Consider the following 25,977-nt stretch of genomic DNA (forward strand, 5'->3'; position numbering starts at 1 on the left):
GTAATAGTTCATATTTTAAATGAAGATATTATATGATTTTTTGTTTTTATTTATTCATAATACATTGATAACAATATACAGATTTTTTTCTTTCTCATACACAAATATAATATCAAATTTTAGATAAAATTTTGTATAACAACGATGTATCTATTGTACTTAACTTTAACTTAGAAATAATTACATAACTAGATATTAACAAATAATACTAAAATACTTAAAAGAATATATGCATTAAATATATTTATGCTACCATTAATCTTGGTGCAATATTCATAGCCATTAATTCTTGGAAAAGTAATTTTGCTGCATATGGTAATCTAACTTGTGAGATCTGTGTTTTGTTCTTACAACCTTTGCATTCGAATGTATTATTACGTAAGTTCGCTATTGCAATTAATCCACAAAAATTGCATATATGAATTCTGTATGGATCAGAAACCTCAAATAAACGTTCCCTCAAAAATTGAGCAGCACCATGTGAAATTTGACAATCACGTTCCATTTCACCAAAGCGCAACCCACCATCTCTATAAAGTTGTTACAACAACGTGATTATGTATGTTTCTTTTATGAAGTGGTAAACATTTCTCTGATAAAATAATGCTATAGAAATTTATAACTGAATTTACTAACCTTGCTCTACCTTCCATCGGTTGTCGAACTAATATCTGTACAGGTCCTCTTGCTCTACTATGAATTTTATCATCCACCATGTGTTTTAAACGTTGATAATAAGTTGGACCTAAGAAAACTTGAGCATTAATTTTACGCCCAGTATGTCCATTATACATTACTTCATTGCCTCTTAGTTGATATCCATATTCTTGTAAAAGCGTCGAAATTTTTTGTACATTGACCGCATCGTTAAACGGAGTAGCATCACCAATTTCACCTATATTGATCCAATAAAAAAATATAAATAATATGAAATATTGTTACTATAAAAAAAAATTTTATTTTTTTTATAATCCTTTATTATAATGTATACCTTTATTTGCTGACACTTTTCCTTGTATACATTCGATCAAGTGACCAATAGTCATACGAGATGGAATAGCATGAGGATTAATAATTATATCAGGTGTAAGTCCTTCACATGAAAATGGCATGTCTTCTTGTCTGTATTGGATACCACAAGTGCCTTTTTGTCCATGACGCGAAGCAAATTTATCACCAATTTGCGGTATGCGTACGCTTCGAACTCTGATTTTACAAAATTTGTATCCCTCACTATTCAATGTTAACATCACTTGATCTACAATTCCAGTTTCACTATTACGTAAGAAAGTAGATGCATCCCTTTTCGTAAACCGTTTGGTTGTACTGTCCAACTATAGATATTTATAGTACATAAATATAGATGAAATATAATAATTTTGTATTAAATAATTTCTAATATTTACCTCATCATCTGTTTCTGGAAGAGTAATAGTTTTGCCTATCACAACATCATCACCTGATACACGAATACCAGGAGCAATAATTCCATCGTCATCTAATTTATCATATATCGCATTGCGCATTCCTTGACAAGTTTGTCGTGTTGGTTTTTCAAACTGTTCTTCCTGATCACCAATTCTTTTAGATTCAGAATCTTTGTAAGATCGGTAGAAAACAGACCTAAAGAAACCTCTCTCAACTGCACTAGCATTTAGAATAACGCTATCTTCTTGATTATATCCAGTATAACATAAAATAGCAACTATACTGTTAATTCCTGCAGGAAGCTCTCTGAATCTAAGATATTCCATAGATCTAGTAGTAACCAACGGTTTATGAGGATAGTAAAGTACATGGGCTAATGTATCCATTCGCACATGGAAGTTTGTTATATAAACTCCCATAGCTTGCTTACCCATAGCACTCTATAATATATAAAAAAAGATAAACGTCTTATATCTAAAATAAAGTCTCTATATCGTATAAAATTATAAAACTTACTTGATAAGTATTCCTAGGACTTTGGTTGTGATCAGGAAATGGAATAATGGAAGCACAAACTCCTAGAATCATGGCAGGATGTATTTCACAATGTGTATAAGTTGTACAATAAGCATATTCCTTTTCTTGCCTAAGATCTTCAGGTGACATAGCAATCATAACGGTCTCTTCTTCGAGTGTATCTATATATTCTACTACTCCACTGCCGACTAATTCTTGCCACCTACAAAAAATGATTACAATATGTAAAATTTATCAAAAAATAGAAAATAGAAAAAAAATATATTTTTCCAAGTATACCCATCATTGTTATAATCTCTTTCCTTCAACATATCAATATGTCTCTTTTTTAACAATAAGTTTTGTCCCTCTACAATCAATAGAGGCCTACTGATTCTTCCAGCATCTGTATATATTCTTATCTCACGATCTCTAATATCTCGGATCATTGATACCTCAGACACAATAATGTCCATTTGTCTTCTTAACTTACGCAAAGTAGCCATTAATTGATCTGGATCTCTATGGATTCCAACCCAACAACCATTCACAAATATTTTTGTAGCATCAGCAATTGCACTTGGTGCTATTTCTTCTAAATTTTCCATAGACCATTCTTCCAGAAATTCTAATATTGGAGATGGCTGAGATCCAACGCTAATATATGCCATCAATGCTAAGTTTTTAACTAAACCAACAGCTGCACCTTCAGGAGTTTCTGCAGGACATAACATACCCCATAGTGTGTTATGCAACTGACGTGGTTTTGCGAGTTTTCCATCCCTTCCAATAGGAGAATTTACTCTTCTTAAATGAGATAAAGTTGATGCGAAAGTTAATCTATTTAACACTTGTGAAACTCCTGCTCTTGCTTGATGAGCTTTTTTTTGATCTCCCCAATTACCAGTAGCTAGTGAATACCTCAGACCATCGGTAATTATTTTTGTTTTAATAGCAAGTTCAAGATTAAAATCTTTGCCACGATCTATAAATTTCTGTGCATATAGGCGTACTTCTTTCATAAGGTTTTTGAATAAACCTCTAAATAAAAACGCTAATAGTGGACCAGCTAAATCTAATCTCTTATTGCCGTAATGATCTCGATCATCCAATTCTCTTCGTCCTAAGGATGCTGATAGTAATCTATGTACCATATAACCAAGAAAGTAGGCTTTTTTTGTTTCACAAAAATCACTGATACCTACATGAGGTAACATTTCTTTTTGTAAAATCTCTCTAGCATATTTTATACGTTTTTCTTTTGTTACTCCAGGTCTAGCACCTCGAGTACCAATAAAATTTAAAGCTACGTTTTGCTCTTGTATGACAAAGGCTTCATCTAATGAAGGCTTTACCATCTCCATCATTTCAGGATCGTCAAAGTCATAAATAATATGCTCCAGAATATCACGATCAGCTACAAAACCAAGTGCACGGAAAACTATCATAATAGGAATTTCTTGCTTAATATATGGTATAATAGCTATAATACGTTGTCCAATTGCTGATTTTTTAATACTCTATAAAAAATAATTATTGTCATTCTTTTAAATTACACTATAATTACTTCATTTAAAATATCATATTACTACAATACATACAGCACCGCTTTTTGCCATCATGTTAATCCATAATGTAGAGGTAGGACGTGAACTATGTTCCAAACAAGATCTAATCTCAGCTTTATATGCATATTTACCATCCTTCATACTAAACACATAAACTGTATTTGTTGCCATTTTTTCTTGTGCTATAAGTACCTTAATAAAAAGTAGATGGAAATAACATGTTAATATAATAAATAGATCAAAATATAAAAAGGAATATATCCAAATACTTTTTCAGATCCATTAATGATAAAATAACCACCAGGATCCAAAGGACATTCATTTAATTCTGTTAAATCACGATCAGACAAACCAGCAAGGAGACAATATTTGGACCTTAACATAATTGGAATTTTTCCTATAAATGTTTTCTGATGTTGTGTTTCTACAAATGTCATTTCTAGTTAGTTCTGTTATATTCGTTATAAATATAATCTAAAGATATTATTAAATATAATTACAAACCGATAGGATCTTCACCATCCTTTTCAATAGTTTTAGTGATATCAACATATAAAGGTGCTGAATAAGTTAAATTTCTAAGTCTGGCTTCATTTGGCATCATAGGTGACGGTGCGCCATCTTTTTCCCAATGTGTAGGTTTGGATAAATAAATTTGTTCAAATTTCAATAAATGTCTGACAGGATTCTCTATTTCTCCAGAAGTATGCTGAGCTTCTGCTTGTAAATCAATTTGCGGAGAATCCTCGACGATTCGCTGAACGGACATTTCAATGAATTCATCAAAACTATCAAGCTGTTGTCGTACGAGACCTTTTTCATCGAAATAAGCATTAATAACAATCCAACAAGCTTCTTGCCATAATTTTGAAGAAATTTCTTCAGCATCTTCATCATCATACTGATCTGTATATATTATTTAAAATTATATATATATTTATTACAGGTTAGAATTCTGGATTTTTATTCATTCAAAGTTAATAATTGTTCAAAATAACAAAAGATTGATAAAAAATTGAGATTACATTCTTTAAATTCTTACCATCTTCGAGAGCGTACATGTTATTTTTTAAAAAATGTATCAGTGAGTTTGAAGAAAATACTAAAAAATAACAAAACGATGAGAAACGAACACCGGATCGTCAACGAACATCACCGAATGACCAAACCGAATCAAATTATATGGTGCGCATAAGTGCATAAATATATTATATATTGTAGTATAGAAAAGGTAAATTAAACTATACTAAACAGTATGCCCAATAGATCAATGTAGAAAATTACAAGATCAAAAACTGAGAACAAAAATGTCACTAATAAAATATTACTAAAATTTAGTGTGAATCTATTTCTTGAATCAATATGACTATTTATAGTTCTTTAGATGTTTAACCAATCAAATATCCTAAATCAGTGGTATGCAATCTATAGAACTAATATATTACATTTCTTAGCTATGTAGGGAAATCTATAAAATTGCTAGTAGTTTGTCTCGTATATCCATGCAAAGAAGTTTTGTAATGACTATTCATCTATTTGTTATTTAGCTAAACGTGACGATAATATTTGAATATAAATATAAAATTATATTTTTAATAAATGCATTAAACGATCTTAAATCTTACGTTAAATCTACTTGAACTGTTTTGTTGTGTGATAAATTTTAAAGCGTTAAAGATTATTATGCATTGATCATAATGATGCAACATTAGTGTTTTCTTCATTTTTTTTTTTTTTAGATTAGATAAACGGAGAAATTAAACTTTCTTATTGAGTATTAATCTATCCTAAAATATAAAACTTATTTAGTGTTATGAAGTTTTTAAAAGTTCATATGTATGTCATAAAAAATAATTTTTTACATAAATTTTTTATATGTAACATATTTTTACAATGTTACAGTGATGATAATGATCATAACAACGTATTAAAGTAATTTTTCTCATTGTACGCAATATCAATTTATTAATATTTAATAACATCAACAAAGTATTTTTAAACTAAAGTATTACAAATCATAAATAAAGATATTAATTTTTTAATATAATCCAATTTGGTAGATCTATAAAAAAAAAGATTAATTTATTGTTAATTACAGTTTTGTTAAAAATAAATAGTAATGTGTATCATAAATAAATTCGTAGTACTATGGAGAATATAAAAAATACCACAAGTTCGGTTTTAAAAATAATATCATTAAACGATTTTTCGAACATTGAAACAAACTTTACATTGAACAGTACATCTGAAACAGAAACAGAACTTTCACAGGAAAGTAATAATGTGCAACAATTATGGAGTTTACCTAAAACAACTGTGACTTCATTGGAAGATAAATCTTTATTATTTAACATATCAAGGAGTACTGTACATGTTTCTACAACAACCTTAGACTCTGTTGATGAATTTGGACCACCAGAAGGAATAGAATATATTTTTGTACCACTTGGTGTTATGGTTTTCGTCATTGTATTATCTGCTGTGGTATGGACTATAATGTCATTCATTATTAATATATTTTTATTATCTCATATGCCATCTCTTTATTTGATTGCATTAGAATATAGTTTATTCTTTACTGCATTTTGTAAGCATATTAAAAAGTAGAAATAAATATGTTGTAGAGTATTAATTTTGTTATAAATAAGCATGTATTTTATGTTTAAATATCATATATTCTATATGCTCATATACACACATACACATTTCTTAATAAATTTCTCTCTTATTTTTTGAATATATATTTCAAATAATAGATATAAATGATATGTATTTTATTTATACCTATTTTTTTATTCTTTGTAATATTAGAATTAAATGATATTTCACACTTATCTCGGTATTTATTTTTTATAACTTATCCCTATTCATTATCTCTATTATAAAAAAAAAACATAATATATAGATGATTTATTTCATAAATTAAATATAGTAGAAATTGGAAAAATTATATTTTTTTTTATATGTGTGCATATTAATATAATGATTTTGAAATGAATAGATAAAATAAAAAAAAATCATGTCACAAAATATATCATACTTTTATCATTAATATATTTATGATCATTATTACAATATATTTATGATCATTGTGAATCTTTTCATGTACCAATGTGATATTAATATATCACAAATAATATAAAATATATATTTGGAAACTACAATCTTTTTGAAGGTATTTATTATATCAAGAAAACGAAAGTTGGAGCGCTTAAGGCATAGACTGATGCCAATGTACAATTTTGATCCTGGAGAAGAAGAGGAAGATGACTGGGAAACTGAACTATTGGATGAATGTTATAATAATCATCAAAGACGAGTGTGTATATATATATAACGATGAATGAATATAAAAGTACATTAAATATTAAAAAGACTAATTTTACAGCAAGGATATCAATCTATGGATGTAGAAGATAATGCTGAACTTTTTGGTGATCATTGACAAAATATCAGTTAGTGTTTGACCAAATTTCTTTTATCTTTTATGTATTATGAATATAGTTCATTGAAATATGCTTGATATAACAGTATTAAATGATATCAAAAAATGAAATGCAGATGTATACAAAAATATTATATAATACAGTTCATAAAATTTATAGTTTTTTTAATTAACAACATTTTTCTTGTATCTTCTAAAGCAGCTTTTATAGAAAACAATGTATTAAAGTACAAAAGTATTTTAAACTTTTATCTATTTTATCATAGTAAAAATACAACGTAAAATTGTCTTTAATTCTAGTGCCTTTAGTTGCCTAAAAAAGCTTTATATTATTTTGAAATCTATTGATTGTTATTATCAATTACTCTCACTAACAATATACTGTGATTATTATCTGTTTGTGAATAACATTGTAACCATATATATATAATTCACTCTTCTATTTTTCCTGATGTAACAATTATTACATAAATATATCTTCTGTAACATAACAAATTAATATTTATAAAACTTAATGTTTGTTTAACAAATTATATGCATATAGCAATTTTCATACATCCAAAATTTTAACGATAATTAAGCATGCAAATCATTACTAAATTTTTGTATTATATGTTTATAATTAAAATACTAATTCTTTACATTATTTAATTTATAATTTTCAAGATTAATAGCATGTATGCAAAACAAATCGTATAACTACAATTATTCACAAGAAATATTTTAAATATAAACAATAGGACCTTCTGCAAATCAGAGTTAGAACATATTTCATTAAACATAAAATAAAAGTCTAATTGAAAACCAAACATTATAAAGAAAATGACACATATAAAATATTACAAGTTTTAAAAATAAATGTTATAAATTAACAGAACAATGTAATTACAAATACTTTTAAATATATATTATTCTGCATACAAAGTACTTTACTAGAATGCTTTATCAATAATATTGAATTAGAAAGGGAATTAAAAATATCATTAATAAATCTCGTAAGTAAAAATGACTTAAAGATAAAAATAATAAGAGTATTTCATGAATTTATTTACTTTAATACAAATTTGACATTCACACATATGCTTGTTTCAAAAATGCTAATATTCCCTTGTTTGTGTTCTATCTCTTATAATGGTACATCATCTTGTGTTATAGAATTATAGCATAAGATATAGAAGTAGAGGAGGTAGTGGAAAAGTGATGCAAGTAAGACCATATAATATACCTTATAAAATACAAAATTTTTAAATGCATCTAGGAATTTTAAATTAATTTATGAAACATAGATATTTTGATGGAAACTTGGCGCGATTAGAACTTAAATTTTCTTGCAATTAAAGAATAATACATAATACAAAAAGTATTTTAGTGAACTAAAATTACTTCATATATTTTATAAATTTATGATCACTTCCCCAAATGTGAAATATGCAAATATATAATATCCCAAATAATTCTCAATATACAAAATCTTTCTTTTTAAGAAATTATTTATCATTCTCACTAAACTCACTTTTTGATATTTGCATAATATAAAAAATAATTTTAACACAAAGATTGAATAATTAGCAAAAATGTTTTAGATAAAACAGATGATTTCATATTGTTCAATTTTCCTCCTCTTCTTCTTCCTCTTCTTGTTCATCTTCTTCTTCTCCAGTACTTTCAGGTTTCTCTTCCACTTTTTTTGGTCTACCACGTCCTCGACCTGAAGGAGTTATGCCTTTTGGTGGACCTTGCTATAAATTAAAAATTATTGTTTTAATAAATATTTGATTGTTTACTTAAAATAAAGGTTATAATTTATGTTTACATACTTTTTTCTTATGCGAACCTTTCGGTCGACCTCTACCCTTTTTAACAGGTCCTGGTGGGGCATCATCCTCATTATCAGATTTTGTTGCACGTACTGCATTATATTTTTCTGAAGTTGGTCTTCCTCTCTTTTTTGGTTCTTTAACAATACTCTTATCTGTTTTCGCTGGCCGACCTCGTTTTTTTTTCTGTTCTTCAACAACAGGTGAATTGTCGTCTGACATATTCAGCGATATTTGTCACTATATAAACACAATCATGCAAATTAATTAAAAAAAAATATTGCTGTTTATATTTGAGTTCAATCTTGTTTAACACAGTATTTATACAACTATTGTATGAGTAATTGTTTTTTTCTTATTTAAAAAAGATCAGAAATTATATAAAAAAGAAAGTACACTTATTGATTTTCAAAAGTCTGACAGTACTATTAATTTTTCAATATCATGTAATATTGTAAATATAAATTCTTAAAATAAATAAGTAAATATCAATCTTCCATCGTGAATTAGATATTTTGTACACTTCCGAACGAAATTTTTTCAGCTATAAAAGGTAGAATATTTATGAAGATTTTTAGTAAACATTTTAGTTTGATCATAAATTGAATTCGTAGCAAAATACAGAAAGAAAATAAAATATAATTTAAAAAAATGAATTTAAAAAAAAACAAGAATGTAATATATTGTTATTTTTCCAGATTTATATAGATCTCTTTCGTATGAAAATCTTGTCTGAAATTTCCGCGCCCGCCATTTTCAAAATCTTTGAATAAATGTATACTATTTATTAGACACAATATCTTGTTTGAAATTTATCTTTGACACGAAAAATGTCTTGCATTACATGTTTAATGATTTTTAAACAATTTTTGCAAGTAGGGAATGTCGACAGAGTTGCTATCAAAGTACATTCTAGTAAGCCTCGCCTTACTACTGGGGACGCCATGGCCGACAAATCATGGCATCACGCAAGAGTCGAGAACCTCGCATCCATCTACTGTCTCTTTTTTCCTCCCTCGTTTATTCCCACTCCCACCCTTCGTCTTTTTCTTTCGCATCGCAAAAAAGTGATTTTAATATACTCATAAGTAATAGCTCGAAAATTTTCGAAAAATAGACGAAAATCGTTTTCGATTCCATCAAGGTATAACAAAAATGGGTAGGTTTAGCGGCGCAAATAATCCATTAATGATCACGTCATAAGAACGAAGCGGACTCACCTCGGAATTTGCGTAGTGTGGCGGACAGACAAAGGCGATTGCCGGTGCGCGCGTCGTGATATGCCGGTTACGAGAGACACCGTGCGTTTCTACGCTATGCACTGAAGATACACGGTCTTTCACGTTAAGTCGGCAAGAAGCTTGACTCTTTACGCTCTTCTCTTTTTCTCTTCCTCTTGTTCCCGCTCTCTCTCTTTTCCCTTTCTTTCACCCTTCCCTCTTTTTCTTTCACTCTTCTCTTTCAGTTTTTCATTTTTTGATAATAGCGCATCGTTTTCTTCTTCAGGCTATGCTTTGTATACGTATTACAGAAAGCGACTCGTATACAACTCCCTGCACGAATAGCGAGATGCGACTGATCCAACCGAAGCGATGCATCGCGCTCCGATTCGCTATACGTCTATGAAGCTTTCCCCCTCTAATATGACGCGCTAACAGATTCCCGCCAAAAAATTGCAATCCACAGTAAAATTAACATTTGACATCGTGGAAATTTACATTGATCTTTGATGTTGTTCTCTAAATAAATGAATCAGTTTTTTACAAGTAATAGAGCCGAAGTCTATGACAGATATATTTAATACAAAATATGATCGTGAATAAACAAATATGGTATAAGGTTAACGATTTTGCCTAACAGTAACCATATCACAATGGCGAGCGTCCACATTGATTTCACATTTCTTAGTTGAATTATTAATAACTGCATATTATTTTTTCTATTTTTTATTAATCTGTTGTATCTACTCGACAATAATAAATTACTTTTTGGATTAAATAAAACGTTATATAAATATGTAGGTTTGAATGGATAATTTCTTTTACTGCTATATAATTAGTCGAATGCAATATATTTAAATGATTTATTTATATATTTAGTTATATCTGCAATCAAATATTTTACATAAAAAATTTATTTTATACAAATAATCTGTCGGACTTTCGATACATGATTTTTTCGTAAATATTAAAATACTTGTATAAATAAAAATTCGTATAAAAAAATACTTGTTATAAGTCTAATTCAATTTATCGTACCCACATGTATATATACATATATTTATAACAGATGTACAATGTACATATACATAAATTAAAGTCTTTCAATAAATACGAATAGTAAGCTTGAAACACATATCAGTGTAATATGTCTGCTCTTTTGCGTCTTTGCAGCAACGGTTCTTTTTATAAGCTAAAATTGGTTGAGATCATAACCAATACAAATCGAATAGTTTTCTGATTAATTCATTGAAAGAATCTTTAACCATTAAAGATAAATTGTCATTATAGCTTGGTCTTACCTTTATATTTTAGATTATTCTACAACAGCGACCTCACTTTTATAGAAATACCTTTCGTCGGTATATGTTTGAAAGATGATTATGGTAGGATTTTGTAATTGTCCAATATTTTACTTGACTACCTTATGTGTATACGAGGAAAAAATATATCAAAAAAAAAGTAACAACGGTCAGTAATTGTGTATGCTTGTATAAAAATATATAACATTTACCAAATTTTAATATTTAATTTAATATTAAGCTCCATAATATTTTTTGATTTAACAAATAGTTGTATAAAAAATAATTGTATAATCAAAGCTAATTACAAACCAATTAGAAATGTTTACGACATTTTTTGTTTAAATTGTTAACGGCAGATGTCGCTTTACAAACAATTTTCTCTAACTGCCTTTCAAGTCATGATATATGTTAATTTAGTAAGATCGAATTTGTACATGTGTTACGTCTTTTGATCGTAAGAATTGTGAATATTATTGTGAAAATATGGCCAACGTTGTTGCTAACGTACCTGTGTCAAAAATCTTAAAAGACAAAAGTGCCTGTGAAGATGAACCAAGAAAAAAAAGCCGAGAAGATTGGAGAAAAGCAAAAGAATTAGAAGAAGCAAGAAAAGCAGGTACAGCACCTGCGGCTGTCGATGAAGAAGGAAAAGATATTAATCCACATATTCCTCAATATATTAGTGCAACACCATGGTATTTTGGAGCACAGGTATTTAATATTTTTTAATTGCATCGTGTTATCGTATCATCCTTTATTATTTGATATCATATATTTACTACAATAATAGTTCTTAGGGTCCAACATTAAAACATCAAAGACCTCAACCTGAGAAACGAAAGTACTTTAGTGGAATAGATGAATGGTACAAACGTGGTGTAGATACATCTAAAATTGCAACAAAATATCGTAAAGGTGCTTGTGAAAATTGTGGTGCTATGACACATAAGAAGAAGGAATGTATGGAGAGGCCTCGTAAAATAGGAGCGAAATTTACAAATGCAAATATTGCACCAGATGAATTTGCACAACCTGAACTATGCGTTGATTATGATGGAAAAAGAGATAGGTATATCATATTATATCTTATAATTAACTTTTTTGTTATAGTCATTCAAAATTAAATGCTTGCTGTATATTAAAGATGATTGCAATCTTTTGTTAAAACTCTGCTTGAATTAAAAACTTTAGGTCAATGTAATATATCTTGATATCTTTATGCCAACTAATGCTTTCCTGATCTATATCCAGTTGTAAATCGGTTTATATTAATTTTATATAGCGAATAAGAAACTAATAATTTGTATAATACAACAAAGTATCAGATATTACAATTTATGAACTCGTGATACAATCATCTTATATAGCAGTAGCATTATTAGGCAACTCTGCCACAGCAGAAGAATTAAACTACTTCATTTGTGTGAATTTATGTGCTTACAAATTTAAAATGTATTTTATTTATGTATTAAAGAATCCAATTGTTTGTTTAGATGGGCTGGTTATGACTTGTCTGAACATAAAGCTATTGTTGAAGAATATCAAAAAATTGAAGAAGCTAAAAGACAAATGCGTGCAGAGAAACTCAATGCTGAAGAAAATGATGAACAAGATTCAGACAAAGATGAAGACAAATATGTGGATGAAGTTGATATGCCTGGAACTAAAGTTGACTCTAAACAACGTATTACTGTTCGAAATCTAAGAATTAGAGAAGATACAGCCAAATATCTGCGTAATTTGGATCTTCAATCTGCATATTATGATCCTAAAACTAGATCTATGCGTGATAATCCTTATGCAGGCACAGATAGAGAGTATGTTTTATATTTTTACTGTTTATTATATGTTATATATATATATATATATATATATATATATATATATAAATTTTCTTCTATCACATATATCATAATATATTTATTTATCCATGATAAATATTATTTTTTTTTGCAGAGTGGATTATAAGGGAGGAAATTTTGTACGTTTCTCAGGAGATACACAACAACATGCAAATGCTCAATTATTTGCTTGGGAAGCACATGAGAAAGGAGTTGATGTACATTTACTTGCTGAACCTACAAAATTAGAATTATTAAAACAAGAATATGATAAGAAGAGAGATGAATTGAAAGATAAGGCACGAGAGAGTATTATTAAACGATATGGTGGTGAAGAACATCTTCAGGCTCCACCACCTTCACTGTTATTAGCTCAGACAGAACATTATCAAGAATATTCTAGATATGGAAAGATGTAATGAGTTAATAAAATAAATAAAAAATTGAATATAATTAACTTGTTTTTTAGAATAATTACATAAAGTTAAATCTTATATATTATCATAGTTAATAATATATAATCAACATGTATCTTACAATATATATAGAATTAATGCAAATTATTATGGATCTGTAACTTTGATGGCGAGAATTTCTTTATTATGTAAAATAAAGTAAATATACATTTTATATATAAATATGAATTTTCAAATAAATTATATCTTTAAAATATATGAAATATATATATTTTCCTTAAGATGATATTTACTTACATAAAAAATTTAGTATCATATAATTAATCGCAATTTTAACAAACCAATATTAATTTAATTATACACAAATAATTAAAGTAGTTATAGAAACGTAATAACTAAGAAAACACTAAAACAAAGATAAACAATAGATCTGTGAATCTATTTTACCTATTGAAATTATCGACTGAGTAACAGAGTTCTTCCATCTTTCGTAATTTTTCATTGGTTCACAATAAAATTACTAAATGAAATTTCTTTTATAAAAAACTAAGCAAATTGAGAAAGAACTATAAAGCATCAGAAACGGAAGTGTTATCTCGTTCTAATTTATATTAACTGAGCAACGAACGTAGACGCGATAAACTTATCTCAGAAGAATCATAGTATAGATATATACGTACATACATACATACATACATACATACATATATATATATATATATATATATATATATATATATATATATATATATATATAATGCGTATTCATAATGTTCTCTTGAACAAATTATGGCGTTGTCTCTTATCAGGAGTAAGGGTCTACGGTACACAAAGACGCAGTTACTGTTTTTCAAAACTTATTCAACAATGAAGGTGATTATAAAAGTCATTTCTGTTGTCAAAAAATGTTTTATAATTATTTTAAGAAATCGCCTAGCTAGTGTTTTTTGCGTGCTAGTTCATTGAAACATACATTGTTAAAGCAGAACATGCTTATTTTATCTGCACGTTTTTATTTATTAGCGCAGTTATAAAATTAATTATATTATAAATAAAAAAGTAATTTGTCACATTATTTGTCTCTTAAATAAAATATATTTAAGTGGCACAAAAATTTTTTCTGTATCAAAATTCAAATAATTATGTTGATTTAGCTATGAAACTTAGTTACACAAACGATTTTATGCATTTATATAATTATGTATGTTAATGTTTTATTTTTCTACAGAAAGGTTTGGTGCTTGGAGTATACGAGGCAGATGATGAAAGCTTTACACTAACTCCTGCAGCAGCGAAGTACAATGAACGAGTTCAAGGGAAACTACTAAAACATATTTGCTTGTAAGTTTGAAATTTGGACTTTATATCTTTAATAATATATATGTTAATTATTTTCAATATAATAATTCATTTAATTGATTTATTTTATTGAATTATTTATTTTCTTTGTAATATATTTTAAAATTTACGTATCCTTTTTTATACATATGGTTATCTGATTCTATTATATATGCTTTCTTTTAATATTAAACTGCTTCATTAATTTGTTTCTCACAGTTTTTTTTTTTATATATATATTTATATAAATGAAAATATATGTTGTTTATGGTTATTTTAAGGTATATTAAGTATTTTGCTATGAGAAAACATTGAATATAAAGCATTTTCTACAGATTATATAATCTTGCATCTGATTTTTTACTTATACATATTTGATATATTTAGTATCAATATATTTACATATATTCTTCATATTTCCAGCCTGAAACAATTGTTATAATGCTGCTCGAGCTGTGTTCTTAAGATATAAAAATTCTTTTCTTCTGTTGTATGACAAATTTTTTAAAAAGTATTCTTTTTAATACAACTTTCAATATAGAGTAAATTATTTTTATTTTTAGAGCTCAATAGCATTATTTTGATTGTTTCAGGAAAGACTAGACTGAGCGATGATGCAAGAGTAATGTCGTCTAATGGGGATGGTAATTTAGGAAGTGATAGTGGGGCAGGAAGCAGTAGAGGTATAGGGGAATCTAGTAGAAATGCGAAGCGTCACACCCATTCCAGCAATATTTTACTTGGAATTGGCAGTTCGCTCGAAGACAGAAATAATGATTATCAATGTCCAATTTGTTTCGAATTGATTGATGAAGCACATATCACTCGTTGTGGTCATACCTTCTGTTATCATTGCATTGTGAAATCCTTAGAAGCTAATAGTAGATGTCCCAAATGTAGTCTTGCTTTAAGTCAGCAGGATATCTTTCCTAATTTTTTATTAAACGAATTAGTAACAAAATATAAAGCAAGAATCAAGGGCCTTTCAGAATTAGGCTCTTCATATGTAGGAGATGGAAAAAATAGAGTTGTAGGGACAGAATTATCTGTACTTTCACGTGATGGTTTAAGAGATATAGTTGCTGTAGAAAGTGCTCATTTAACTCTGCCTGATGTAAATGTAATGTTAGAAGTATTGACACAAAGAAAGCATTTACTTGAAGCTGAAACATGTGCTATACAAAATAAACTTCTACATGAATTTTTAAAACATTTGTTACAACAGAAAGAAGAGCAAAGAAATCAGTTACAAAAAGAGATGGCTTTAATTAAACGAGATATGGAAGAAGTTGAAAATATTCTAAGAGATGTGCAAAATAAATGTCCACGTGTAGAAGATCTGAAAAAATCAAGTGAAAATGATACAGCACAAGTATCTGCTATCAGGCGGGAAATGATTGGTCTTATAGATATAATTGATTCAAATATGGTAAAACCTAATGAAAGAGTAATGGGAAATGAAACATTTGCAAATCCATCTGGTAATCAAAAACAAATTGAATATGGAAGTAGTTCAACCTTGGCTATTCGTAGAAAAAGAATGCATGGTCATTTTGATGATTTTGTACAATGTTATTTTCATTTACGTGCTAAGGAACTATTACTTGGACATAAATCTCAAAGTCAAACAGATGCAAGTCATAGTACAAGTTCTGGCCTTGATATTTTTCGAGAAAATCTGGTAAAATTTTCCAGATATAATACATTACGACCATTAGCTACATTAAATTATTCTTCTGATATTTTTAACAATTCTACAATTGTTTCAAGTATAGAATTTGATAAGGATAATGAATTCTTTGCGATAGCTGGTGTCACTAAACGTATTAAAGTATTTGATTATGGAGCTGTAATACATGATACAGTTGACATTCATTATCCTAGTATAGAAATGGTTTCTAGTTCTAAAATTTCATGTGTCTCATGGAATTCTTTTCATAAAGGAATGTTAGCCTCATCAGACTATGAAGGAACTGTAACAGTGTGGGATGCTGCGACAGGTCATAGAACTAAAACCTTTCAAGAGCATGAAAAAAGATGCTGGTCTGTAGATTTTAATGATGTTGACACTAGACTTATAGCATCTGGATCAGATGATGCAAGAGTTAAATTATGGTCTTTGAATACAGATCATTCTGTTGCATCATTAGAAGCAAAAGCTAATGTTTGTTGTGTAAAATTTAATCCTTGTAGTTCGTGTCACTTAGCATTTGGATCTGCTGATCATTGTGTTCATTATTACGATTTACGTAATATGAAAGAAGCTTTGCGCATTTTTAAGGGACATCGTAAAGCTGTATCTTATGTTAAATTTATTAATAAGGAAGAGATTGTATCAGCAAGTACTGATTCACAGCTCAAAATGTGGAATATTAATAATCCTCATTGCCTAAGATCTTTTATTGGACATGTTAATGAGAAAAACTTTGTGGGACTTGCCACAGATGGTGATTATGTAGCCTGTGGTTCAGAAAACAATGCACTTTATGTGTATTATAAAGGACTAACAAAACAATTATTCTCATATAAGTTTGATGCTGTGCGTAGTATATTAGAAATTCAAGATCGAAAAGAAGAAGATTTGAATGAATTTGTCTCTGCAGTTTGTTGGAGACAAATGTCCAATGTTGTAGTAGCTGCAAATTCTCAAGGAATTATCAAAATATTAGAATTTGTTTGATTTTAATTAGTATATTAATGTGGAAGTTATGCAATAAGATTAAATAAAAATGTTTAGAATTTGTGCTGATGTATTTTCGATATGACCTAATTTATGCTCACGTATAAACAACGAGGCAGGAAAATTATTCTAAATATTATAACTTAGGTTGAAAGAAAGCTTCCTATTATAAAGATTTTTATTATTAAAGGCTACCTAGTTCAGAAAGGTATGTCTTAAATATTGACAGCACAAATACTTTTTTCTATTTTATGATCAAATTGAAAATATGGGTAATGTTACTTACAATATTTACATCTGGATATAGTACCCTTAGATATAATTGAAAATATAGACTGAATGTTAATCATAAATGGTTGCTAGGAATGTGGTAATAATGTGTTTTGTTGTGGACTAAGTTATAACTTTTAAATATCTTTCTTATTTACATTAAATTGTTAATGTAACTTACACATTTAATTTAAAAAAAACTTTTCTTGGCAATTGTTATGGAATCAGCATTGATTTAAGTATTTCTGTATCTCTAACAAAAGTATTATAAATTTTCTGTGACTGAGAATCATGATTACAAATATAACTTAGAGACATAATGCCCATGTGGCATATATACAGAGTGAGTACCTAGAAAATTAAGTTTATCAAATGATTCTATTTAAAATCTTAATGTGTAGTTCATAAAAAGAGTAATTGATACATTTGATGTCAATATACAATATGCATAGTACATAAATATATACTATTAATATCAATTATCTAATATACTAAAGTAGCCTAATTGAATTAATAAACTAAATACCTAGAATATATAAATTTTTATGAGCAAATAAATATAAAAGTATAAAAATATAATTTGTGCCAAATTTTATCATAAGACAAAGAAAAATGATTTGCACAAATTCTTTGTGGTAGATTTAACTTTTAAGGAATATCATTTTTAGTATATTTTAATAAAAATAATTAGGCTATATTAAGTTCCTACTTAATTCTGGATTATCATATACATTGTTTAAAATAAATGTGAGATTAGTCTTACTTTGCAAGAAATTATATATTATGAAAAATTAACATTTTTCTTAGATTCATTTTTAAAATATTACAAATGAAATCTCCTGATAGAATCATTATATGTATTACTAGATGTACATAAAAACATATATATAAGCTACATATATGAATATTTACTGTGAAGTATAATCTGTCATTAAATCATATTGTCTATCATTAAGAACAGGTTCTTAAATAGGTCTAAAATGAAGGTGGTATACAAAAAGCATAAACAACCAATTGTGATGTCTAGTTTCAATGTTTTTATTTTAATGCAGATTAATATACTTTATTGTAGATGAAAAAATGATATGGTTGTAAATCAATATATAGTTTAATTTTGAAGGCGTAATTATAAATGTGGTTATATGTAGAATAATGATAAAAACTTATATTCTAAGGTATATAATGTAAAAAATAGTATATTTTTAGAATGTATTTTAAAATTGCAAATAATATAGCATATGACTCATGTCGAAGATGCCTAGATTTTATTGTAATTAATAAAGATATAAATTTGTGTGTGTGTCTCAATTCATCTGTAATATAATTTACTTAATGCATATGTACTCCTTATCTTGTTAGAAGACCATTTCATTGTTAGAATATACATAAATATTAATAGTGAATAATTGCTTATACTGCTACAGAGCAGGTCCAAAGATTCCAAAAGGTCATGCTAGAGTATTTTGGGGTTTGGACGAAACGGATTATACTGGCGTTGCAGTAGTTGGCTTGGGAAAATCAAATCTTGGTATCAATGTATTAGAAGAAATTCATGAAGGAAAAGAAAGCGTACGTGCAGCTGCAGCAGGTATGACTTGAGTGATATATAAAGCTCAGCAATTTTCTCTCTATATTAAGTAATAATTATTACATTATTATTAAATGCTAAATTCTTTAATGTTCATGATATTATTTATTGCATCTTTTATGAATTAAATATCTATAGATTATTTCATACATATAAAAGTTATTATTTTCTCTAGCTGGCTGTCGTGCGTTAAATGCTCTTGAAATAAAAGATATAGAACTAGAACCATTAGGAGATGCAGAAGCAGCAGCAGAAGGAGCTGGTCTTTGTACATGGTATTATCAAGGATTAAAAAGTAAACAGAAACGTGAAACATTACCACAAGTTTCTCTTTTTGGCGAAGAAGGCCAGTGAGTGAATCAGCTTAACAAAATTAATTTAAAAGATATACATAATAATATAAATTGATAATATTTATACATATATAGAAATGAGTGGCAGAAAGGAATTATTAAGGCTTCAGCACAAAATTGGGCACGCAAACTTGCTGATACACCAGCTAATTTAATGACTCCTACAATATTTGCAAATGAAGTCTTGTCAACTCTAAACACATTAAGAATCAGTGTAAAGATTCATGACAAAGAATGGGCAGAACAAAAGAAGATGGGCTCTTTTTTAAGTGTATCACGTGGTAGTAGTGAGCCACCTAAATTTCTTGAAATTAGTTATAAAGGTACTGATAGTAATGAAGCTCCAATAGCGTTTGTTGGCAAAGGTGTTACATTTGATGCTGGTGGAATTAGCATAAAGGTAAATTATTCAAATGTGCTGTAAGATGAAGAAATGTTAAAAAATAATATTCTTTAGCCTTCTTCTGATATGGATGAAATGCGCGCGGATATGAGTGGAGCAGCATGTGTAGCAGCATCTATAAAAGCAGCTGCAGAGCTGAAATTGAAAGTAAACATTATTGGTTTAGTTCCACTTACGGAAAATTTACCATCCGGATCTGCAACAAAACCTGGCGATCTTGTTGTCGCAATGAACGGAAAGAGTATTATAGTAGACAATACGGACGCGGAAGGGAGACTTATACTCGCAGATGCTCTTTGTTATGCTCATGAATTCAAGCCGAAGTAATTCTAATACTTAGCTTAAGTTGCATTCGTATTATTGCATATATTAATTATTAATAAATAAATTTATTATAGATTTATTTTGGATATTGCAACATTAACAGGAGCTATGAGAATCACGCTAGCTGGTGCAGCTACAGGTGTATTTAGTAATAATGCTGAACTTTTTGAAACTTTAAGACAAGCTGGTATGTTTTCTGGTGATAGAATGTGGAGATTTCCGCTGTGGCAATGTTATACAGATGAAGTAACAAGTAAGAAATTTGATATTAAAAAACTTATTTAGCATCTATAATAGAAACTAAATACTTTATTCTGCTGAATTTTTTGTTTACTTAATACTTTTCAGAAAGAGTTAAAGCAGCAGACGTTAATAATGTTGCAAAATGTAAAGGTGGCGGATCCTGTACTGCCGCAGCTTTCTTACGTGAATTTGCAGGAAATGATGTTCCATGGATGCATTTAGATATTGCAGGAGTAATGGGTCCTGGAAATGATGAGTTACCATATATACCGGCAGGAATGACAGGGCGTCCTACTCGTACCCTTATTCAGTTTTTACAATTGATTTCTTGCACTTCCTAATTTAAATTACAATTGCAAGATTATCTTTTCTATATATTGTATACGCGTGCATATACATACATAAAAGATATAATATAAAAGTAATCCAATATAATATGTACATTAAAAATGAAAGTGAGTGAGGTCTATTAACATGTATAAAATTGACAATCACAATTTTATATCTTGTTGTTAATGATTGGATACCTATGAAAATTGTATTTATATCATTTTACAAGATGAATGCATTTATAGTACAATTAGATTTTTGACATCATTGCATGTTCGAGTTTTTTTATTTGAAATAGTATCCTTTTTTAGAAATCGTAACAAACAGATTTTTAAGTAAAAATCACATACTATTTTTAGTACATTTTTCAACTGAATAATGGATTTTGTAAGAAATCAATAAGACAATGTAATATAGTTGTGTGCATAATAAAACAATAACTACTGTTCATAATAACATAACTAGTAAAATTAAACGTACAATATATAGTGATTACAATTAAATAAATGTGCTTACTATTTCTGTTACGTACATACATACATACAACTTCTTACATTTTCGATATTTAAAAATTCTTTTATTAGCTAATAGTAATTATAAATTAAAGAAAATAAAATGATATTAATTCATATATATCATCGCATTTCTATGGTATAACTTTCGTTATGTACAATACTTGTCAATTTTATACGCAATTAGAAACTCTTCATGATTTATTCTGTTTTATAATAACATCGTTGAATTCTTTTTAATTTGTTATGTTTTTAAAGATCAATACAAATGGATATAATTAATAAATCATTGTAAACTTTATACTTAATATAGAACAAGTACATAGAATAATCTTTGTATATTGATAATTTTAATTCGTAATAAAGCAATAAAACTAGTACTGTTAAAATATGTTATTTCTTCACTGTGTGTGTGTTGATACCCTGATATTTATAAATTATTAATTCTATAAATCTGTACATAAGTAACTTCAACACACAATATTCTAGACCCGTACCACAAGCTGCAAAAGTGTTAAAGGATTTTTACATTAATAAAAATCACTTTAATTGTTATGAAGTTCTAAATAATACAAGATATGAAGAGGAAGGTGTAACGCAACTTTGTGATAAAAATTAATTGCTAGAAATATCCTCATGTACACGATGGTGGAGGCTGCTGCTGTTGTGAGGGAAGGGGCGCTGCCGTAACAGCTGCGACTACGGCAGCAGCAGCATAGGACGAAGGGTCCGATGGATCGAGAAGAGACGGCGGTGGTGGTAAACTTCCTCCTCCACCTCGTCCTCTTCCTCGACCTCTTCCTCGACTCCGACCCCGGCCCCTCCCCCTTCCGCGTCAACTCCGCCTTTCAGGCATCCCTATGTTGCTCGTTGTCTTTTCTAGGAAAGCCAATGGGCCTTGAAGAGCACTACTTCCAACACCACCAACTGGAAAACCAGTAGGTCTACCACCAGTTACTCCTACTCCACCCTGAGCCATGAACATGCCCTGCTGTCCAACTGAGACACTGACTCCTTGAAGACTTGACGTTGGTGGAGGACCTGTACCTTGTTGCACCTGAAAATCCAATTAATTAATGAAAATGTTTTATTGATGTTATTTTATAAGTTATGATTGAATATTTTGTATTAAACTTATTTAAAGGGTTTAATTGTAAATAATACAAGTTTGGTACAATGATACCAGATCAACATTTTTATCATTTAAGAGACTATTTTTCTTATACTTAATATATTCCTAATTTCAATTTTCTACTCTGAATTTCTCTACATGCATGCATATGCACAGACAAATAAGTATGTAGATAAACATCAAAATAGGTTTTTATGGTAGTTCCAAACTGATAGGATTATACAGGAATGACAATATTTAGGCAAGGAAAATGAAAGAAAGCACAATGTTTTGCATGAACAGAGATTTATTCTGCAAACTTCTACTTGCATGTAAAGACAACATAAATAAGATATATATATATATGTATATATGTGTGTATATATATATACATATATATAATATATAATATACTGATATATATATACATATATATCAGTTTGCAATTATTTAGGTAGATGCAAACCTTTCTTTTCAACTTCATACTACATCTACTATCTAAATATAAAATTGTATATATTCATACATAATGTTTTTTAAAGCATTTGCAGCAGGAACTTTACATGTAACTTTATGCTACCCCATTTAATAGATTTTTAACTTATCTTTATAACCATTGAATTTTTCTTTGATAATCCTCGATTTTGCAAATGCATAATGCATACATGTTTACATGCAAGAAATAATTTCTTATAAACAGAGGTCTTATAAATATACAAAATATTTAAAATCACACATACACGCGCACGCACACACACATGTGTGTGTATTTTGTGTGTTATGTATATGTATACGTGTGTGTATATATCACATATATGTGCACATTCGCGCGTGTATATGTATAAATACAACGACAATGACAAAGAAAATGTACTAACCATGAGATAAAAAGTGTAAAAAAATAGGAGTTTGTTTGTATATATTTTTGTCTATACCAAAATATGTGGAGTGGCACGAGTTTCTTTTCTAAATCTACAAATGATATTTTTATATACAATAATTTTTGAGGGTATATAATTGAGAGCTTATTAAATCTGTTAATGTAAGCAGCCATACCCTATGCATAATCTTATATTTTATTATTGCCTTTATCAGTTTTATTATGTTAGTTTTGGCTAAACATTTGTACATATTTTTATATTAGTTGTTTGGCACCATTTTACAACAGTGATACTTTCTTTATATAGAGTTCATATTTTTGTATTTTTATATCGCAGTTAATTATAAAAGCACTTTAAATCTTTTGCATTATATATTACACTTCTATAAATAGGAATTGTATAAGGCACTGATTACATACAACAATAATATAAATTTTTTGTTCTACATCAAGACCATTCTATACATTGTCCTGTGTAGTCTATACATTAAAATAAACAAAATAGATTCTAATTTATTAAAATAATTCTTTTATGAGTATTCCAATCAAAATAATTTACTTAACAACTATTTTTTTATACATATGTACTTTTTTACACATACGTATACATGCATGATCTGGACATATATTTCTGTTCACATGTGCACCTATTTATATTTAAATTGTAAGAAATGATATAAAAACTTAATTGAAGATAATAAATATGCTATTATAGTAAAAATGAAAATACTACATTGAGTACAATCTTATAATGCAAATGAGATTGTAAGATGCATTTTTATCATTGACAATCTTAAGAACTTTTCAGGTAAATTAGTACTCATTTATATGAATACATTATTTCAGACCCCTTCCCACTATTAATCCAAATAATTAGAAGTATACTATATTTGTTGGATGATCAAATGTAAATTTTATATTAACTAATGTTATGGAATAATTTTTCTAATGCCTATGATTTTTACTACCTGCTATAAAGCAGGATTTATGACTTTAGATTTAACGGTATTACTTAAGTACCTGTTGTTGATGAAGTTGCTGTTGTTGCATTTGATGTTGCTGTAGATGTAATTGCTGCTGTTGTTGTTGCTGTTGTTGTAATTGTTGCTGATGTTGTAATAATTGCTGTTGTTGCTGCATGGTGGATCCTCCACTGCCATTTCCAGTTTGTTGATTCTGACCACCTTGAGTTCCATTTGGCAGTCCTACGAATCAAATAAACTGTTATATAAATCTACATAAAATGTGAAAGCATATTATTTACCATTAGGTGCAGGTCCTTGCGCAGGAGATTTAGCCCATCCCTGTAAATCTGATAATAAATTTTGCCAAACTGCAATCTTATCATAATGTCTCTTAATTAAATCTTCTTTGCGTGCTAATTCCAGCCTTAAATCAGAGATGTCCTCTTTTACTACCAATTCTGGTTTTAATGCTGATAGTAAAAATCTTTTTTGCAAAAAGAAAGCTTCCATTTGTCTAGCTAAATCTGTAAATCTTAAAGTGACTTGGTCTACTTCACAACGAGCTTCTTCTTTATCTATTGTTAAGCCACTGCTTATACCCATTCCACTGTTGCTTGATCCTTCATCCTTTGTTAATATACTTAAACATTGCTATAAATTAAAAGTTTTATTAAAAACTTTACTTTAAGCAATTAAAGACAAAAATTTAAATAAATATTCAAAATATACAAAAGTATAAATAAAAGTTTATTTATATTTTCAATAATATGAATAAAATAATAATATGTAATAGAAAATAAATTGCCTTTAGTATAACATCAAAAAATTTACCTGAAATGCTTCTTCAAACTCATCAACTAGGTTACCATTACCATTGGTTGGTGTTGCCATTTTGATTGCTATTCATATATAACACTTTCTATATAATGTTTAAAAATTGTATTACTCCTTTTTCTTAATAACCAGCAGTTATGATATTTATGAGCTGGTAAATATAAAAATTGGAGTTGATTGTGCAGTTGTTCTAATTTTAAATTCATAACCAAGAACTGCTAAATTCGTTTGAAGTCCAAAATATTGAAGTTGACTCAATGAACTTTTGTAACGAATTAAAATCGTCTAATTAAATAATATATACTTCATTTTGTATATTAAAAAAGACCAAAAATTAGAGATTCAATAAAATATTAAATCTTTATCACAGAAATCTTATATGATAATGCCACTTAAGTTATCATTATTTAGTACAACTTAGAATAGTTTGCACAAAATATACGTTTATAATAGATATAAGGTAAGCAAACCTGATTGCTAATAAAGTTCATAATTACAGTAACGTTATCTAAACCGGCTCAGGCACTTAGGTTAAAGAAAAAGTGGAGACTGAGCAGATTCATTTCGCAGTTTCAACTTCAGTGATTGAAG

At 28.3% G+C, this 25,977-nt stretch overlaps 6 protein-coding genes across 17 annotated transcripts; 3 read left to right on the forward strand and 3 right to left on the reverse strand.

Annotated features, from left to right (window-relative positions):
* Window positions 1-28: 28 nt before the first annotated feature.
* LOC127061728 (DNA-directed RNA polymerase II subunit RPB2) lies at window positions 29-4,740 on the reverse strand. The gene is made up of 10 exons (XM_050989013.1): window positions 4,555-4,740; window positions 4,017-4,418; window positions 3,782-3,936; window positions 3,546-3,704; window positions 2,245-3,464; window positions 1,945-2,167; window positions 1,407-1,868; window positions 992-1,334; window positions 637-895; window positions 29-530 (listed from the first exon to the last, which is right to left on the reverse strand). The coding sequence occupies exons 1-10, from the start codon at window positions 4,571-4,573 to the stop codon at window positions 245-247; spliced, it is 3,528 nt and encodes a 1,175-aa protein (XP_050844970.1). The 5' UTR covers window positions 4,574-4,740; the 3' UTR covers window positions 29-244.
* Window positions 4,741-5,007: 267 nt separating this feature from the next.
* LOC127061736 (uncharacterized) lies at window positions 5,008-7,114 on the forward strand. 10 transcript variants are annotated; one of them, XM_050989032.1, is made up of 5 exons: window positions 5,311-5,348; window positions 5,415-5,444; window positions 5,657-5,996; window positions 6,688-6,831; window positions 6,901-7,114. In XM_050989032.1, exons 1-5 carry the CDS (start codon window positions 5,326-5,328, stop codon window positions 6,955-6,957), a joined length of 594 nt encoding a protein of 197 aa, XP_050844989.1. In that variant the 5' UTR covers window positions 5,311-5,325; the 3' UTR covers window positions 6,958-7,114. The 10 variants fall into 10 exon arrangements, with proteins under 10 accessions (XP_050844993.1, XP_050844995.1, XP_050844989.1 ...); XM_050989036.1 differs by lacking the exons at window positions 5,311-5,348; window positions 5,415-5,444 and adding an exon at window positions 5,008-5,065 and having other exon boundaries at window positions 5,611-5,996; XM_050989038.1 differs by lacking the exons at window positions 5,311-5,348; window positions 5,415-5,444 and adding an exon at window positions 5,015-5,029 and having other exon boundaries at window positions 5,611-5,996.
* An 866-nt stretch (window positions 7,115-7,980) lies between these two features.
* Window positions 7,981-10,353, reverse strand: LOC127061738 (ABC transporter F family member 4). Its single transcript, XM_050989040.1, has 3 exons — window positions 9,995-10,353; window positions 8,775-9,014; window positions 7,981-8,696 (listed from the first exon to the last, which is right to left on the reverse strand). The coding sequence occupies exons 2-3, from the start codon at window positions 8,994-8,996 to the stop codon at window positions 8,565-8,567; spliced, it is 354 nt and encodes a 117-aa protein (XP_050844997.1). The 5' UTR covers window positions 8,997-9,014; window positions 9,995-10,353; the 3' UTR covers window positions 7,981-8,564.
* Window positions 10,354-11,703: 1,350 nt separating this feature from the next.
* On the forward strand, window positions 11,704-13,818 carry LOC127072586 (pre-mRNA-splicing factor Slu7). The gene is made up of 4 exons (XM_051013099.1): window positions 11,704-12,009; window positions 12,096-12,367; window positions 12,792-13,115; window positions 13,255-13,818. Exons 1-4 carry the CDS (start codon window positions 11,782-11,784, stop codon window positions 13,556-13,558), a joined length of 1,128 nt encoding a protein of 375 aa, XP_050869056.1. The 5' UTR covers window positions 11,704-11,781; the 3' UTR covers window positions 13,559-13,818.
* A 449-nt stretch (window positions 13,819-14,267) lies between these two features.
* LOC127061981 (E3 ubiquitin-protein ligase COP1-like) lies at window positions 14,268-21,927 on the forward strand. Of its 3 annotated transcripts, XM_050989518.1 has the most exons (8): window positions 14,268-14,428; window positions 14,784-14,896; window positions 19,268-19,431; window positions 19,607-19,781; window positions 19,860-20,184; window positions 20,242-20,510; window positions 20,586-20,764; window positions 20,860-21,927. In XM_050989518.1, the coding sequence occupies exons 1-8, from the start codon at window positions 14,345-14,347 to the stop codon at window positions 21,093-21,095; spliced, it is 1,545 nt and encodes a 514-aa protein (XP_050845475.1). In that variant the 5' UTR covers window positions 14,268-14,344; the 3' UTR covers window positions 21,096-21,927. The 3 variants fall into 3 exon arrangements, with proteins under 3 accessions (XP_050845475.1, XP_050845474.1, XP_050845476.1); XM_050989517.1 differs by lacking the exons at window positions 19,268-19,431; window positions 19,607-19,781; window positions 19,860-20,184; ... (1 more) ...; window positions 20,586-20,764; window positions 20,860-21,927 and adding an exon at window positions 15,487-19,151 and having other exon boundaries at window positions 14,393-14,428; XM_050989519.1 differs by lacking the exons at window positions 14,268-14,428; window positions 19,268-19,431; window positions 19,607-19,781; ... (2 more) ...; window positions 20,586-20,764; window positions 20,860-21,927 and adding an exon at window positions 16,119-19,151.
* LOC127061983 (mediator of RNA polymerase II transcription subunit 28-like) lies at window positions 21,701-25,957 on the reverse strand. The gene is made up of 4 exons (XM_050989520.1): window positions 25,384-25,957; window positions 24,852-25,203; window positions 24,608-24,792; window positions 21,701-22,653 (listed from the first exon to the last, which is right to left on the reverse strand). The coding sequence occupies exons 1-4, from the start codon at window positions 25,441-25,443 to the stop codon at window positions 22,432-22,434; spliced, it is 819 nt and encodes a 272-aa protein (XP_050845477.1). The 5' UTR covers window positions 25,444-25,957; the 3' UTR covers window positions 21,701-22,431.
* Between the last annotated feature and the right edge of the window lie 20 nt (window positions 25,958-25,977).

The sequence above is a fragment of the Vespula vulgaris genome, chromosome 2, assembly GCF_905475345.1.
Source record: "Vespula vulgaris chromosome 2, iyVesVulg1.1, whole genome shotgun sequence".
NCBI lineage: Eukaryota > Metazoa > Arthropoda > Insecta > Hymenoptera > Vespidae > Vespula > Vespula vulgaris.